The sequence below is a fragment of the Monodelphis domestica genome, chromosome 2 (assembly GCF_027887165.1).
Source record: "Monodelphis domestica isolate mMonDom1 chromosome 2, mMonDom1.pri, whole genome shotgun sequence".
Lineage (NCBI taxonomy): Eukaryota > Metazoa > Chordata > Mammalia > Didelphimorphia > Didelphidae > Monodelphis > Monodelphis domestica.
In genome coordinates, this window is record NC_077228.1 from 288,441,272 (window position 1) to 288,459,621 (window position 18,350).

The window sequence follows — 18,350 nt, forward strand, 5'->3', positions numbered from 1 at the left end:
AAGACCTCCTGTCTCCAGGTCTGGCTCTCAATCCACTAAGTCACCTAGCTGCCCCTTTTTAATTTTTAATAAAACCTCACTAAATCAGAGTGATGGGAAAGGTAAGCATAGAAAAATATTTTTTAGCTCATTCCTTACTAATTCAGAAGTTTTGTAATTTAATTCAAATTTCTTTCTATCCATTTCGAAGAGAAAATTCAAGAACAGAACATTATCTTCCTTTGTATAAATCTTGTCTATATCTCCCCTTCCCCTAATTATATTTTTTTCCTTGATTTGATTTAATAGCCATTGTTAGTAGCAGCTTTTCAAAGTGATTAAGAAAATTCAATCAGTTTCATAGCTGAAGAAAGATGATAGTAGCTAAAAACCATTTCCCATAATGTTTATTGTTTACTGGTAGTTTGCTGATTGATACCTTTGAGAATACTTTCCAAATCTGTGGTGAAACAGTGGACTGTGTAGCTGATGCTACATTTATATTTCTTTTTTTCTCTAGGCCCTAAGTATTTAAGCTTTAGGTGCTATTAGTACCTAGGAAAGAAATTCTAAATTTTAAACACTTCCTTTTAATCACCATGCAGATAAGCCATTGCTCTCTTTAGTTATAAACACCCCATCACGGAGTCTTTCCTTATAATTATTTATAGTGAAAAGGTTTAAGAGGCATTCTAAATATAGATTTAGACCAAGGAAGGGAGAAACCTCATGAGAATTAGATTCTAGTTAATTTTTGCCTTGAATGCTATTTTACTTTGATTCACTGATTTGTAGTAAATGGGGATGTGATCTGGATCAGAAATCCAGTGCTTTCTTAATTCCCCCATTTTAGAGTGGGAGTCAAAAAGGGAAGGAGGAAAAGAAATAAATTATGTAGATCAATACAACTTTGGGTAATAGTGTTGAATAGTAGAAGTTTTTAGGGAGAAGGAGTTAAATCTTTTATACACTTTTCAATAGTATAATTAGTTGTAATATGATATGTTTTAGTGAAAATAGAATATTAAAATTATCTAGTCCAACCTACCAGTTTTCTAGAGTTTTGAAAGGTTGTGACTGCTCCAGTCATGCGGCTTCTTAGAGACACAGCAAGGAATAGAACCTGCTGCTGTTAAGAACTGTTGCTGCTAGAACTGACTTCTAACTACTTGGAATCCTATGATTTTTTTCCCCCACATTACTTCTCTAGTGTTTCTGAGACTATTTGTTTTCAGAGTAGTTTAGATCATTTCTCTTTGTTTGTACTTCTTTAGTAAACTTAATCTTTATAGATTATGTAGTGGTAAATTCGAGCCTCTGTGCTAATTAGCAGAAAAGCTGAATGCTGCATTTTTTTTTTTAAACCACATGAAATTAAGGACAATTTCAACACAAAATCATGGACTGTTGAAAAGGTACCTCATAGGATATCTAGTCCAGCCTGAATAGAAATTCTTTTGAAAACATTAGTCAATAAGCACACCAGTTTTATTGTTCAGTTTCTAGACTACCAAACTGTATTAATTGTCCACGGGGATTTTATGATGAGATTTTTCAAGTGTCTGTAGTTCCAAAGTCCACTAGTCTAGTATACTATAAAACAAAGGGGAAAAAATTTCTCTTGACTACATCTCTTCTGTTTCTGAACCCCTATAATACTTATATACAAAACATAGCATTAATTGCATTGTTTATCTAATTTAGTTAACCATTCAGAATATTTATTTAGCATCTACTATGTGTAATCCACTAAACTGAGTGCAGTGGGAGATTATGATAAATAGTTCATGCCTTTGTGAAGCTATAAAATATAATTGGGTGGAAAAGATATAGTCTCATAGATGTAGAATTCAAAAGGGCCTCTGAGATAATTTAGTCTTAACCTTTCTCCAATATACCTTCATAACCTTATTTTATAGATGAGACAACTTGGGACTTGTCCAAGGTCATACGATAGTAAGGATCAGGGCTGTGATTTGAATTCAGCGTTTCTGACTCCAGAGCTAGTGTTCTTTTCACTATATCATAAGCACAGAAAACTGCAGTATAAAATGAGAGGAAGTTTTATTCGTGAGAGGTTGTATAAAGTGCTTTATGAATTAAAAAAAGAGAATAATGACTTTAATAAGGATCAGGTGAACCTTTTGGCAGAGATGGTATTTGAGCAGGGCTTTTTAAAGAATGGGTGAGGTGGGGAGGGTAGCTAGCTCAGTGCATTGAGGGCCAGGAGGTCTTGGGTTCAAATTTGAGCTCAGGTACTTCCTATTTGTATAATATTGGTCAAGATACTTAATTCCAAATGCCTAACCCTTATTGCTCTTTCTTGGAATCAGTATATAGTGTTGATTCTAAGATGGAAGGTAAGGATTGAGTTTTTTATTAGAGAATGGCTAAGAATACAGTGGGAGAGCTATGGAAGGAAATGGAATATGATCAAGTCTGGGTAAAAAGCAGGTAGTCTAGTCAGAAAACTTCATTGTGAGTCCTGGCTTGCTCTGCTTTTAATTGTGTGACTTTGGGCAAGCCGTTTCATTCCAGGCCTTTCCTCTTGAGTAAAATACAAGTTTGGAATTGGATGATCTCTAAAGGGCTTTCTGGCTTAACATCTTAAGAGCTCTAGATTGCTTATCACATTATTATAAAATAGTATTTTAAACCTGGAAGAACCTCTTAAAAATGAAATAATTTTTTTTCTTTTGTCCTTTTTTTTGAAATTTTTTTAAAAAAATGAACAAAAATTTATTCTCCCTAATTGCAAAAAGAAAAAAAAAACCCTTATAATAGATATGCATAATCAAGCAAAACATTCCCTTTTTGACAATTTCCAAAAACATATGCCCCATTCTGAACTCTCTCACCTTTCTGTCTTTCTGTTGGGGGCGGGGGGGGGGGGTAGATATTCTGCTTCACCAATATCATGGCTAGTGATTATGTTGACCAGAGTTACTATGTCTTTCAAAGTTGTTTTTAGAGTGCTGTTGTGATTGCATAAATCATTCTTTTTATTCTTTGCTTCCCTCTTCATCAATTCATGAAATCTTCCCAGATTTCACCAAAACCATTTCTTTCATCATACCTTATGGCATAGTAGAATTCCATTTCATTCATATACCATATTTCTCCTACTCATGAGTGCCCTCCTAGTTTCTAGTTCTTGGTCTAGTTCTTTCCCACTAAGGAAAAGGCTGCTATAAATATTTTTCAATATCTGGGCCCTTTTTCTCTTTCATTAATCTGTTTTGGTATAGGGCTACTAATGGATATTGCAGAATCAAAGGGAATACTCATTCTTGAGTAACTTTTGGGGTATAATTCCAAATTGTTTTCTAGAATGTCTGGATTGATTTACAGTTTTACCCACAGTATATTAATGTACCTGTTTTCCTACCACCCCCAACATTTGTTATTTTCTGTTTTTTGTTAACTTGGCTAGTCTGATGTATATGAAGTAGAACCTCAAAGTTGCTAATTTGCATATTTCTATATTTATTAGTCATTTGGAGCATTTTTAAAATCTGACTTGATAACTTAGATTGCTTATTTTGAAAACTGCTTCTTCATATCCTTTAACCATTTATCAGCTGGGGAATGACTCTTACTCTAAAATATCAGTTCTTGTATATCTTGGAAATGGACTTTCTCAGAGGTACAAAGATTTTTCTCTACTTAGCTGCTTCCCTCCTAATTTTAGCTTCATGGATTTTAAATCTGGAAGCCTTTAAGATCATTGAATCCAGGTTTCTTCCCACTTTCCAGATGAGGGAAATTTGCCATGTAAAATACAGTGGCAAAATTTTTAGCTAGTATAATCAGGAGTATGAAAAAAAAGCAGGCTTTTAGAAAAACCAAATATGCCATATTTTTAATAATGACATAATCTGAATATGTTCTGTTATTTTGCTTTAAAAGTGAGTTTTATGTGATGATCACCTTCCCCTAATCCAAAATCTTTTTGGCTTGCATTTATTTTCCTCCTTTACTAGAAATGATTCAAAGAATAGTTGCCAGTTTATTATTGGCAATATGCCATTCTGGCAAAAGACTCTTAGGCAAAGGTAGACTTTCACATATCAGTCTGGACTGTTGTTTTGGCAGTGCATCCTGGTGGGATTGGGCAGATTTCCCCAATCTCTGAACAGTTGATAAGAGAGCCTGAGCTTAGTATAAAATTGGTTCTGTGTCCTCAATTCTATGTCCTGATAACCTAGAGGACATTCCTAAAGGAGAAGATAAGTGTTTCAATAACAAGAAGCCCAGCACTTGGCCCCTATTCACAGTATTTATTGGAGTCTGTGAGACATAAATGAAGGGAAAGGATTTAGGAGATGGGGGAAGGAAAGGGAATTTGGAAAGTATCTGACATTTGACTAAGCTTTTTGACCTCATAGAACTCATAGTTCATGTTGTTAACTACATAGTTTCTTCTACCAAGTTTTGCCTTGCCTTAGAAACTTAATCTTTAATAAAATTTTCATTATAAACTTGATGATGGTAGGTATTAATAGTATTCTTATTTAAATTATTACCACAAACAGGCTCAAGACCTTTTGACACAGGAGATGGAAGTTGTAAAGCAAGGAATGAGCCATGGTGAGCTGTCAAATGAAGCTTATAACCAGGTGTGGGAAGAATGTTACAGTCAAGTTTTATATCTACCTGGTCAGAGCCGATACACACGAGCCAACTTGGCTAGCAAAAAGGACAGGATTGAATCACTTGAAAAGAGACTTGAGGTTGGTATCCTTTTTCTCTTTTTGTTTAAATGTGACTTATTTCTTTATTTTAAAAAAACCCTTACCTTCTGTCTTAGAATCAATACTGTGTAAGAGCTAGGCCAGCATTTACTGACCCTTTTCAAGATTGCCTGCCCAAACTGCACCTCCAAGCTGTCTGTGAGCCTCAGACAGTGGAGGGTGGAAGTGCTCACATTGGGTGGCCAGACAGAGGAGCAAGGCATATTAAAAATGTCTTCAGGTATTGTGGAGAGGGAGAATGGAGTAGCCCCCTTCATGCCACTCTGTCATCTGTGCCATGCCTTTGCCAGCATGGGGCTAGGCATGGGGTTAAGTGACTTGCCCAGGATCACACAGCTAGGAAGTGTCTGAGGCCTCATTTGAACTTAGGACCTCCTATCTCTGGTCCTGGCTCGCAATCCACTGAGCTACCCAACTGCCCCCAAATGTGACTTTTTTATAATACTGATTACCTGGTAAGCCAAGTCTTAGTGTTAATTGAGTCAGAATAAGAGAACTTTAGTATGCTTTAAATTTAGAACAGGTTATCATGCCCATATGCTAATAGCTGCCAAAGAGAAATAAGCAGAATAGTTTCCTAATCCTCCTTGGCCTTACTCAGTAATTATACAGAGAAATTGATGGGACTTTGGGGTATTACCCAGATCCATTGTAAGTCTGTAGCATTTAGGTTTGAGAGGAATTTATTCTGGACACTCTCAGGGCCAATGTAAAGCTCTCCTCCAGGATCAAGGATCATGCACTTCCTCTTACAGGAAATGGCTGTGCTTAGGGGGCTTGCTTCCCTATAGAGCAAACAGAGCAACAAAGCAAAATGGAAAACTGCTTCCTTTGTTTGCTAGCAGTAGTTTAGGCAAACTCTAGGGTATAGTGGTAGGGCTAAAACGCTTTACCTGGGTTATGGTTTAATGATTTTACATGTCTGTGAAATAAGTTGGAATGCATCAACTGGAATTTCACAGCGTGTGGTTTCTTTATATGAGCTGAATGTTTGGAATTCCGGAAGCTGTGTAGGCTTTTTGCCAGTGGTGTGCCAGTTGTGGTATAGCGGACTGGCTGCTTGTGAGGTTCGTGGTGGTGGGCTTTCCTTTTACCTCAAAGTTGGAGACTGGTTTCAGGAAGGGATAAGTGTTCCACAATTAGAATGCCAAGATTTATTTCTTTGGGCTAAGGTTATTATTATTATTTTTTCCACTGGGCAAATTTAACAGTTTTATTTCTTGGGAATAAAATCTTGGGGATGAGAGTTTGATTTCCTCCTGAAGGAATCCTTTTCGGAGCAAACTTTATAGGTCTTTATTGCTTGGTTAAATGAATACTTAGGTTGTACTAAATATCTTCCAGTAGGGTGTACTGTTGCTCTGTGTTTATTTTCACTTTATAATGAGAGGGATACTAGAATGTTGGTTGATCTGTGAATTCTTATTTTCTATTATATGGGCTTCATTATTTAAAAAATAACCTTTTATTGATATTATTTCTTAAGTCACCATAGTTGTCCCCAGTTTTCCTCCCCTCCTTCACTTCCCAGAGAGCCATCCCAGATACAAATAGTATTTTTTTAAAGAGAACAAAAATCAACACAACTCATCAAAAAAGTCTGAAAACATGTGCAGCTTGTTAATACCTGTGAATCTCCCTCCTCTACAGAGGGGTAGATTGGGGATGCCCTCTCATATCTCTTCATCTTTTCATTGTAATTTTGCTGCATTTATTTCTGATTTTCTGATGTGTAGGAGCTAGTCTTTGCATTTACATTGCTGTAGTCATTGTGTATATTGTATTCTTGGCTTTCTTACTTTACTCTGTATCAGCTCATGTAGATCTTTCTAGACTTCTCTGTATTCATTACATAAAGAATTTTATATAGCACATAATATTTCATAACATGTGCAACAAATTATTTAGCCATTCTCTGGGGGTGGGAGTCAACATCATTTCCAATTTTTTTTCTACTACAAAAAGTTGCTTTTAAATTCTTGTTGTGTATGGAGACTGACTTCTCAGTAACTTCCTGGAGGCATAAGACTGGACATTTTAATAACTTTATTTGTATAATTCAAAATTGTTTTCCAAAAAGATTATAACATTTCAGAGCTCTACGAACAAAGTGTTAAGTATATTTATTATTTCCCAAATGCTCCAATCTTGACTATTGTCATTTTTGCCAGTTTTTAGAGTGTGAGATGAAATCTTTGGGTTAATTCACATTTCTCTTATGTATTTATAAATTTGTGGATTTGGAGTATTGTTTTATGCATTTATTGATATTTTGCAACTCTTTTGAGTATTATTCAAATCCTTGGATGATTATTAGTCATATACATTTATTGTTTAAATATATTGGATGCTAAACCCTTATCAGAGAAATTTGATACAAATTTTTCCCCTAATTCACCACTTCTCTTCTTACTGAGATGCTCTGATGTTGCCAATACAGAAATTTTCAATTTCATATACTTAAAGTTATCTTTCTCTTTTGTAATTGCCTCTATCTCTAGGTTGATTAAGAAATACATCTCCCTATAGGTAGGAGAGATATATTATCTTTTTCTGTAATTGTAATTTTTTGATAGTCTGATTAATATTAAGGTCACATATCCATTTAGAATGTATTGTGGAATATCATGTAAATGTTGATCCAAGCCTAATTTCTTCCCGTCTGTTTTCCAGTTTTCCTAGAAGTTTTTATCAAGTAAGGAGTTTCCTATCTTTTCCTTTGTCAAATACCGAGTTCCACTGTTTTCGATTCTCCCATTTCTAAGTCTGTACCATTGATCTGTCTCTATTCTTTAACCCATACCAGATGATTTTGATGGCTGTTGCTCTATAAAATGGTTTGCAGTCCGAAAGTGCTATTTCCCTTTTGTCCCTATTTCTTTTTAATCATTTCCCTTGATAGTCTACATCTTTTGTAATTCCAAATGAATTATGCCCTCATTTTATCAAGTTCTAGAAAATGTCCTCTTGGCAATTATATCATTTAAAAGTACAATTTAATTTTTATACTATTGTCACTTTTATTATATTGGTACAGCCTAGCCATGAGCACTTAATATTCTTCATCTCTTTAAGTTAAATTTTATTTCCTTAAGGAACACTTTGTGAATGAATCTGTATAAGTCTTCTTTGTTCTTGGATAGGTGCAGTCTGCAGATATTTATGTATTTTGTGGTCATTTAAAATGAAATTTTGCTTTTTGTTATATAGAAATGCTGTTGATTTTTGAAGGTTTATTTTGTTGCTTGCCACTTTGCTGAAGCTGTTAATGTATCTTTGCTGCTTATTTAGATTTTCAGGTATACCATGATATAATCAGCAGATAGGGATAGTTTTATCCTTTCTTTACCTATTTTTATACCTTTAATTTCCTTCTCTTATATTGCTGATGCCAGCATTTTTAGAACTTTATCAAAATAATAATGAACATCTTTGCTTCATTCCCATAATTACTGGAAATCTATCCCTGTGGACTTTATCTTATTGTTAAGTGGGATGCATTAAGGTAGTTTACCTGTAAACTTGGCAGTTGTGTGGTTATACTTGTTTAGCTATCATGTAACTTTTTCATTCAAAGATATTTTTATATTCCCAATTACATGTAATAATTTTCAGTGTAACATTTTCCAAAATTATAGGATCCAAACCATCTCCTTCCTTCCCCTCCCTCCCCTTACTTGGAGATGGTAAGCAATTTGATCTGGACCATATATGTATTATTGTGCAAAACACACTTTCATATTGGTCATTGTTGTAAGAGCACATTCATGTAAAACCAAATTCCCAAGATAAAATCATAAATAAACTGATGTGAAATATAATATGCTTTGATTTGCATCCTACTTCAATAGTTCTTTTTTTGGAGGTGGATAGTATTAATTTCCCATCATAAGTTCTTCAGTATTTTCCCAGATCATTGCATTGGTGAGAGTAGCCAGTTGATGACTTTTGCAATAATACTGTTACTATGTACAAAATTCTCCTGGTTCCACTTATTTTGCTCTGCATCTTTCGAACTTTTTCTGAAATTATCCTGCTTATTATTTCTTATAGCATAGTAGCATTCCATCTTCATCATATATCACAATTTGTTTATCCATTTCCCTATTGCTAGACATCTTCTTAGTTTCCAATTCTTTGTCACCACCAAAAGAGCTACTATAAATATTTCTGTACAAGTAGGTCTTTTCCCCTTTTTTGTGATCTCTTTGGAATACAGACCCAGTAGTAGTATTACATGACCAAAGGGTATGCACAATTTTATATCATGTAACTTTTAAAGGACTTGGATGTCTGTAAAAATGGAGATTTGAACCCCAGACTTCAATCCCCAGAAGTCCTTGTCAGCTCCCAGAATTCCCTCTAATCTCCCTGAGTCCTCACCTGGGCCAAAAGCAAAAGGGGTATTTAAACTGACTGTACATGCAGCTCTCTCTCTCGGCTTCTGCTTCTAGTGACACACGGCTCTCTACCTAGCTGGCAAGATATAGGTTGCATGTGCTTTCTTATTTTGTATTTTCTTTATTTCTTAATCTTTAATAAACCTCTAACAATATAACACTTTTAACAAATTAATTTTAACTGTTACATGTCTCACTCTACCTCTTTATTGGCCAATTTTTTCTCCTAATAATGAATTGTAAAAGTAATTTTGTGATGCAAGAGCAGTTAGCTGGATAGTCTTCATCTTTATTTGATTTGTTTTGATAGTGGTAAATAAGTATCTCAAATAATGAGTGGTACAATTTTAAAGATGAAGTTTTTCTTCTCCATGACTTTTTAGTCTTGAAGAGAAGACACAGAACCACCTGGGTTCATTTGGATGGGCATTTGTGGAAAATCCTTAAAAAAAAAAATTTATAGAAACTAAATTCCCCATTAACCTACTACTGATAAAGAATTAATAATTTTGGAGGAGCATTCGATATAAAATATTCCCAGGAAAAGACTTTTTCTTGACTTTTGAATAAATTCAGTTTTCTCAGCCATATTTCTTTAAAATTAAATTCTTTGATGTAATAAAACAATTCACTTTTAAAATCTTATTTTGATATTCAGTATTGACAATAGTAGTAGTAGTAGTAGTAGTAGTAGTCTCTCGGTAACCGAGGATGACGATTGTCTTTGTGTGTTTTTGTGCACAAAGACACTTGTGCATGAAGATTTAAGTGGAAAAGTCGATGCACAGAGACAGTCCCACTCTCTCGGTGTTGGAAGCCTGGGTCCATTGGCACGAAAAGTCGTTACACCTGGATACTTCCTCAGCTGCATTGGATGGCCGTGTTGTATTTTGCGCTCTAACATGCCCTAAGCACTCCACAGTGCCTTGCTGTATTGCCATCTCAGCCGTTGAACCTTCTTATTGGTTTCTTCCACCTGTTCAGCCAAAGCAGTCTTCACATGCTGGGTGAGCAAAGCCCTGGTCACCAGGGGTCGACGACCCGATGGCTACCCTCACAAGGTTTAGCCAGTCTGTCGAAGCCGTTGCCCAGGGTGTGGCTGCTGCCGCATGCTAGCAGCTACTGGGAGCCACAAGTGAGAGCTGGGTGTCAGGTGGGGGTCAGAGGCTGGAGAGCTGCCCTAGGAGGGCACGACAAGCCTTCCATACCAAAGATATTACTCCTCCCTGAGCACCCCATACAACCCGTATTGACAATACTGACTTCTGAATATATACCTGTCCCATACTTCCTAATGAGCCAATTGTCCCTTCTAGCCATGGCTTAAAAATATCTATCTATCTATCTATCTATCTATCTATCTATCTATCTATCTATCTATCTATCTATCTATCTATTTTTTTAGGAAAAAGATGTTCAGCAAAAACAACTGAACATGACAGTATATGATCTATTCTATATATATTCAAATCCCACCTCAGCAAAGAAGAGGATGATGTACTTTCTCATTCTTTTCATCAGAATTAAACTTGGTTAAAATATAAAATTACATAATTTTTTACTTTTTGGGGTTTTCTACATTGTTGTCATGTTTATATTCTTTTCCTGGTACTACTTATTTTACTGTGTAAGTTTTTCTCAGCTTCTCTGCATTTTTATATTTGTATCTTATGAAACAGAAATTGTCATTGTTTTTCAGAGTCTAAGGGTAGAGGTGTTGCTTTGTGAATGAACTACCATACTTGAGTTATCCATACTACATGGTCAGATTTGCAAACACTAAAACCCGAGTATTCTGGGATCAGTTAGCATTATTAGAACATACAACTCTACAAATCACCTAAACTTCTGAGACCATCGCTGTATTATGGCAAAGTTTTAAAATAGTGATATTTATATAGCACTTTCACATATTACCTCATATCTCTTTTTCTAAACTTTTACACTTCTGCCTTAGTATCACTTCTAAGGCAGAAGAATGGCAAGGCCTAGATAATCAGAGTTAAGTGACTTGCCGCGGGTCACAGAGCTAGGATATGTCTGAGGCCAACCCAGATCCTCCCAACTCCAACTCTATCCCTGTGCTACCTAGCTGTCCCCTCATATCTCATTTAACTCATATAATATCCTGTAAAGTAGTCTGGATAGATGGCATTACCCCTATTTTATAGATGAAGAATCTGGAGCCAAGTAAGTTGTCCAAGAACTTATTGTTTTTGCAGCATGAATGTTGCAGCATGGTATAATGGGTTAGAGAGATGACTTTGGAATTGGATAATTCTGACTTCAAGTCTCATCTCTGGCATATACTACTTGGCTTGTGACTTTTCCTTGAGGACAGGGATAATTTTTACCTTTATCCTCTAAGCAGTGTGCCATAAATAGTTACTGACTGACTAATTTAACCTCTTAGTGATCTAAACATTTCTTACATTTATAAATTATGAAGAAGTTTTGCATTTGTCTCAGTGTAGATAATTTCCACACCAGAAGATCCTTTGAGAATGAACAGAGATGTTTTTAGTTTCCTCATCTCTAATTTTTTAGATATTGGTTACCTTCCTACTCCAAGTCCTGGGATTCTGAATTTGTGTTGTAGTCTAGTGTTCTTATCTTCTGTGTTAGCCTGTCTCTTGATAACTCAGGGCCATTCTGACATTTGTTTCAGAATTCTCTGGTTGAGGAAGCTAAGTAAAAGTATATCATATAATTTATTCATTCATTTTTTCCATTTCATTTCTCTTCAATTGATATGTTTTATTTTGATATCAGACCACTCAGACGAATACCCAGATGAACCCATCACCCTCAAAACTGTCACTGAAAGTCAGATCATTTAATAGGGTGATTGTAGTTCATGTCCCTTTCTACTTTTGTATTTTGTGATTTTTATCAGAAAGTATATGTATTCTAGCTTGAAAAATATGGCATAATCATTGTTTATGTTATTTAACTGTTTTTAGGATTTCTAAGCAAAATTTTTTTTCATTGTTGTAGACGTGTATATTGTTAGTTTAGTTTATTCTTCACTCTACATCTTTGTGTTCCAAGGCAGGAGAGTCTTAACGGCTGGGCAATTGGGGTTGAGACTTCCCTATGGTTACAGAGCTAGAAAGTGTCTGAGGGCATATTTGAACCCAGGACCTTCTGTCTCTAGGCCTTTACTGAGCCACCTTGCTGCACCTCCCTTCATTTAGATTTTCCCTTATTTCTTTGAAATATTCATTGTCTCTTTTGGTCATACCATTTTGTTATGCTGATGTTCATGAGCATTTTTTGCTTATATTATGGGGCCTCTTCATCATGGTAAGTTCTCCAAGTCCAAGAGTAGCTTTAATTATGTAATTCCAAGTTGTCTTACAGAATAGAATAGTTTAATCAGTTCTTAGATTTGTAAAAATTAAATTTAGTCTCTAGTAATAGAAATATTATATTTTATGAGGTTTATTAAAGATCATTAGAAATCAAGGATACAAAATAATAAACCACATGCCTAGGGCTGATTTGCCCATTCATAGCCTACTTACTACATGCTGCAAAGTCCGAGTAGAGGAAGAGCCTCTTGGGAGGCAGAGAGCCTGTTAAATACTAAATTGTGATCTCACTCAGGTGAGATTATAGGGAATTCTGGGAAGTACCAAGGACTTCTGGGGATTGAAGTCTGGGGGTTCAAATCTCCATTTTTACAGATCCAGTAGCAAGTTTTCCCAGAGCCCTTCCAACACAAACTTTTCTCAGCTTTGCTAATTTTATAGGTGTCAGTTGATAACTTGAGAGCTGTTGAAAGGCATTTTTCTAATTGTGATTTTGTGAACTTTTATAGATGGTAACTCAAAGTTTGCATTTTGTCTTTTTGAGAACTTAGTCACTTTCCACTTTTATATTTTATTCACTTTATAAAAAATATGGCATTTTTGCCATTTGTGTCTTGGAGAATCTTGTATATCATTAATTCCAATCCCTATATCATATTTCTAAAGGTTTTCTATCAAATTGAGTAAGTGCTTTAGTTTAGTCCTTACACACTGAACACTTTCTCAATTCATAATGGACAAAATGTTACCTTATTAGAAAGGAAGCTGGAAAGCAGAATTTCAGTCTAAAGTTCAATTTTAAAGGGAAGTAAGACTCTAAGAGTCATTGGACATAATCATTTCCAGTAGGTGTTAAAATGAGATTAATAGTCAGAATTCAGGTCTGGCCCTTAAATTTAATAGGATTTGAAAGTGTTGAAACTGTTGTTTGAGGAAGTTTGGCTGAAAAGTAAATTTTGCCATGTTAGTTATAAAAATGGAAAGTCATTCCTTAGAGGTGGGAAGTAGGTCCAGAAGTAATACCTCTCTCAGAATTTTATTGGCAAGGTCAATTTATAGAAGAAGTATGTAGTATTGAGTTCATAGAAACAGAGTGTGACTGTAAGAGATTGCAGATAATTCAGTTAACAATCTGATGTGGTGTCCTAGAGTTGTATGGAATTCCTCTAGCAAAATTAGCTGTGTAAAGAATTGTATTTCTTTCTTGGCTTCCATTATAAAGACAGACTCATTCTCAGATAAAAAAAGTTCCTTTAAACAGTTGAAATCATGGGGAAAGCATTTAAATGATTGTTAGCTTCATGATGTGCTTTTTAGAGCTATTCTTACAAGAAATGGTGCTCTATATTACTTGCCATTTGTGTGAGCTCTTAAGGTACCTTTAGTGTAGCTGCATTGATAATGTTGTTTTCAATGTGTCTGACTCTTTGTGACCCCAATTGAGGTATTTTTGGCAAAGATACTAGTCTGTTTTGCCATTTCCTTTTCCAGTTTATTTTACAGATTAAGAAACTGAGGCAAACCAGTGTTAAGTGATTTGCCTAGGGTCAAGTAAGTATCTGAGGCCAGATTTGAACTTAGGAAGATGAGTCTTTCTGACTTCAGGTCTAGCATTCTATCCACTGCTCCCCAGCATTTATAATAATAACATGCAGCAAATGTTTTAATATAGTTTGTATCTTGCACCTTATATTTAGCAAAGATGAGTTTCTTGATTTTTTTACCCCTTGCATTGATTTCAGTATGATATGAGCATCCATAGTGGGTCAGACATTACATAGAAATACCTAAGGTTGCCTAGAAATTTATATTGTAATAAAATTGGACAAACAGGAAGATAATGAAAAAAAGTTTTGAGAAATTTACCCTTAAAGGCAATTTGTTCTTCCTTCCTTGTATTTGACTCTGTTTTTTCTTCCTTAAAATTTATCTTCTATAAATTATTTTCATAGTTTCTTGGAATATATAGCCCAGTGTTCTGAGCCAGATTTTTACAAAGCTCAAGCTAAATTAGGTGTAGTTTTTGGCATTAAATGGATGCTAGTAATTTAGAAATTATTAAAATCATTGGTGATTTGGGGGTTGTTAAATGATTCAACAGTATGAGGTGAGTTAACTCTTATAGGTAGAGGTTACTAGAATAGAAAAAGCTGCCATAATTACTCATGAATAGTTACTAAGTATGAGGAGTATCCTTAACATTATTTAGTAAGCCCCAGGTTTTCCTCTTATATGACTGAGTCAGTGATATTTTTCTCTGCTCGGTGCTCATGGAAACTGCTGTGCCAAGAGGCCTTGCAAACCCCTTTCTTAAATAAGTTGGAAGAGTAAGTAGGAGAACCTCTAAAAAGGATCACAACTGAGGTCCAGTAATCAAAATCTGCTCTAAACTATTTAGTGGGCACACCCATTCTGAATGCAATAAATAATGACAAGTTTGTAAGTACAGTCATTGAATTTGGCATTCAGTGAATCTGTATGCTAAATGTGTGAGGTGATGATGACTTGGAATAGGATGGAATTGTACAGTTCTTGGGAACTGATTTATTGTGAAACAGATCACAGATCCAGATTCAATCTAGAAGTTATACATTTGATTTTAGAATGCTTATTTGTATTTTGAATATGAGAATAGTAATACATAAATATTTTGAAAGTAATATCTAAGTATTTTAATTATAATTTATTCACAGTGCAGGTTTACTTGCAGAAACTCCATGTGGCATCCAGTTTGAGGTATCAATCATTGGTTTCAAATTCAAATAGAAGCAAATCCCTGTGACTACAGATTGACTTAGAAAAGTACAAAATACCATCTCATCATTTTATTTATTTTGTTAAACATTTCCCAGTTATATTTTAGTGTGGTTCTTCTGCTGAGGAGTTTTGCAGCCAAATGGCGAATTTGACACATCTGAATTTGACTCGTAACTGGGCATAATGAATGAATACTTCATGAGAAATCATGCTTCTGGAGTAGAGGAACTATTAATGAAATGGAATCTATAATAACTTCAGAATCTTCCTAGACAAGTGAGAAAAAGAAAGACCATGGGCCTAGTCTTTTCTTCCTTGCTCTGTTTAAGAAAGAAATCATATGTATGTATATTATATTTTTTGCAGTATTTTAAAAATTAAACCCGTACCTTCCATCTTGGAATCAATACTGTGTATTGGTTCCAAGGCAGAAGAGTGGTAAGGACTAGGCAATGGGGGTTAAGCAACTTGCCCAGGGTCATCCAGCTAGGAAATGTCTGAGACCAGATTTGAATCTAGGACTTCCTGTCTCTAGGCTTGGCTCTCAATCCACTGAACTACCCAGCTGCCCCCATTTTTTGGAGTATTTGTATTAGGCTTTGTTTTTGGAGGTTGAGACATTTGACTTGGGAAGAATGAGGGTTGGACATTTAAGGGTGATTGCTCTTTGATGGCAGATGATAACATTTCTCCACATTGCCAACAGGCTCCTATTGCTTCTATTGACTGACAAGGCATGCTGATAGTAGCTAAGAGTGGGGTAAAGTTCAAAATGCTGACATAGGGTCTGCCAAAGCATAGTAGGTTGGGCCTATTTAATGGTGATCCATATAACCCTGGATGGTACAGTGTAATCTAATAGTTGGTATTCATAACAGTTTCCTATAGTCATGGAGAAAAAATGAAATTCTCTTTTTACAAAGGCAAGGAAAGCAGAGGCATAACTTTATCCAATGTTTGTTGCTTGTGGGAAAACAATTTTGGGTACATCAACATAGATTATGAGACAGGTGTAGAGTTCAGAAGCACCTTAGGAATCATCTAGTCCAACCTCCTTGTTTTACAAATGAAATTATATGGGAAAGATTGCATTTAGGACACTTGGCTGAACACCATAGGCAAGTTTTTCTGACTTTTCCATATGGGGCAGCCTTGTCTCTAGTTATGAAGACCTAGGTGATCTATCAGTTATCATTATTTTAAAAAATTTATTGTTTCTGGTTAATTAGAACTTATTCTTGCTTAGATATGGATTTGTTTTCTGTTGTTTTCATTTTGTTTTTATTTTTGCCAAGTATATAGTGCACCAGGAATTTTTTCTAGCCAACAGCCCCCTTGTGGTGAGGTTTGGTGATAATATATTGTGAATGTTTTTGCAAAATGACATTGGTTAGGGCAGTAGGGCAGTGTTATTTGAATGATGCCTGTCTATAATATATGTTCAGACTCAGTCCTGAAACAATTGAAATATAACAAAAATAGTTTGGTTTGTAAAAGGGGTGTTTGGAAAAGGTATCCAACATGACCAAAATTTAAAATTTTCTGGTTGAGTCTTTACTTCGTATATGTTCATTAATTGTCAACTCTTTTCGCTCAAAGAATTTTATATTTGCCTTAGGTTATAATTTTAGAAGTAGTTAAGTAATTTGAAGCAATTAGAAAAAATTAAAACCCTTAACTTCCATCTTGGAATCAATACAATGTATTGGTTCCAAGGCAGACAAGTGGTAAGGGCTGGCAATGGGTGTTAAGTGACTTGTTCAGGGTACACAGCTGGGAAATATCTTGAGGCCAGATTTGAACCCAGGACCTCCCATCTCTAGGCCTGGCTCTCAATCCACTGAACTGCCCATCTGCCCCCTGAAGCAATTTTTTGACATGCTACAGAAATCATTTATAAATATGAAATATGGAAAACATTTAACATTTTTATTTATGAGTTAGACTATCCCTTAAAACCAAATGATGGTCCATATGTTTTTAAATGGATACATCTTTGAATATACATTTCACAAAATCACTAAAGAGAGAGTTATTGATAGAGACTATAGAAATCATTTGTATGATATTAGCTGTTATAGAGAATTTGTTGTAACTTACTGTGTCCAGAATAGAAAAAGATTTTCAGAATATGGACCCCTTTTATCATGGTATTCATTTTAAAAAGAATTAACTGTTCTTTAGGTGGAATAATTGAGCACATTTTTAATACTTGTCTCAGGGGTTGGAAATCAAGCCACCCTTACTCAAACCCTTTCTAGTCATTATATTTCTTTCATATGTATCATTTTGCAACCTTAACTGTAATAGCCTTCCCCTGATCTGCTTGTAAGTTGTGTAATGCCCTTTATTCTGGGAGAGAAAATAGGTAGTATAAAAATTAAAATTAATGTGCAATAATATTATATTTTAAGAGATTTATTAAAGATCAGTAGAAATAAAGGAATAAAGGGGATACAAAATAAAACCACACACCCATGGCTAATCAGCCTGTTAAAAAACCCCAACACTTACCACCACCATGCTCAGGACAGGAAGGAAAGAGAGCTGTGACCCTCCACATTACTGCCTAATATTCTGTCTACAAGAAGTATATAATGACAGGAAGTCAGTGGGCTCCCGGGAAATGTAGTTTTTTAGGGTAACAGATTTTCAATTACACAGTAGAAGGTGAAAAATTTCAGCAAAAAAAAGCAAGCGAGTTGAGTTTTTAGAGAGTCAGACAGAAAACAGTGTGCCCAAAATAATAATTCATTGATTTACATTTGGATCTTTTATATGGCATCAAAAATAGAATAGCTTATGTGTTCTCCACTGAAGCCAGTCCCTTGAGCATTATTTGTGGCATGGGTGATGCCCTGGGTTCTCAGAGACTATGCTGTAATAGGTTCAGAGAGTTCAGGTTTGTTCATATATTTGTATAGATTCTGTAGTAAAGTAAGCCTTTGAAGCTTCTGAAAAAAACAATTCTTGGTCATTGTGAAAAACCATCTTGGACAAGCTCTGTGTATGTGTGTGTGTGATAGACGGTCAGAGAGAGTCCCTTTGTTCTATTTCACAAGGAAAAGCCTCTTCTATGGACTGAAGATATGGATTGTCATGTATTTGCTCTTATATCCTACCCCATTAGTGAACTCTGCTGAATT

The 18,350-nt window shown here is 35.2% G+C and overlaps 1 protein-coding gene across 1 annotated transcript in view; it reads left to right on the forward strand.

The window, feature by feature from the left end:
• The window catches only part of CDC5L (cell division cycle 5 like), a 57,439-nt gene that overhangs the window by 32,606 nt on the left and 6,483 nt on the right, over positions 1–18,350 (forward strand). The window contains exon 14 of the mRNA XM_001363168.5: positions 4,515–4,712. Within this exon, the coding sequence (XP_001363205.1) occupies positions 4,515–4,712 (198 nt within the window). The remainder of the gene's footprint in view (positions 1–4,514; positions 4,713–18,350) is intronic.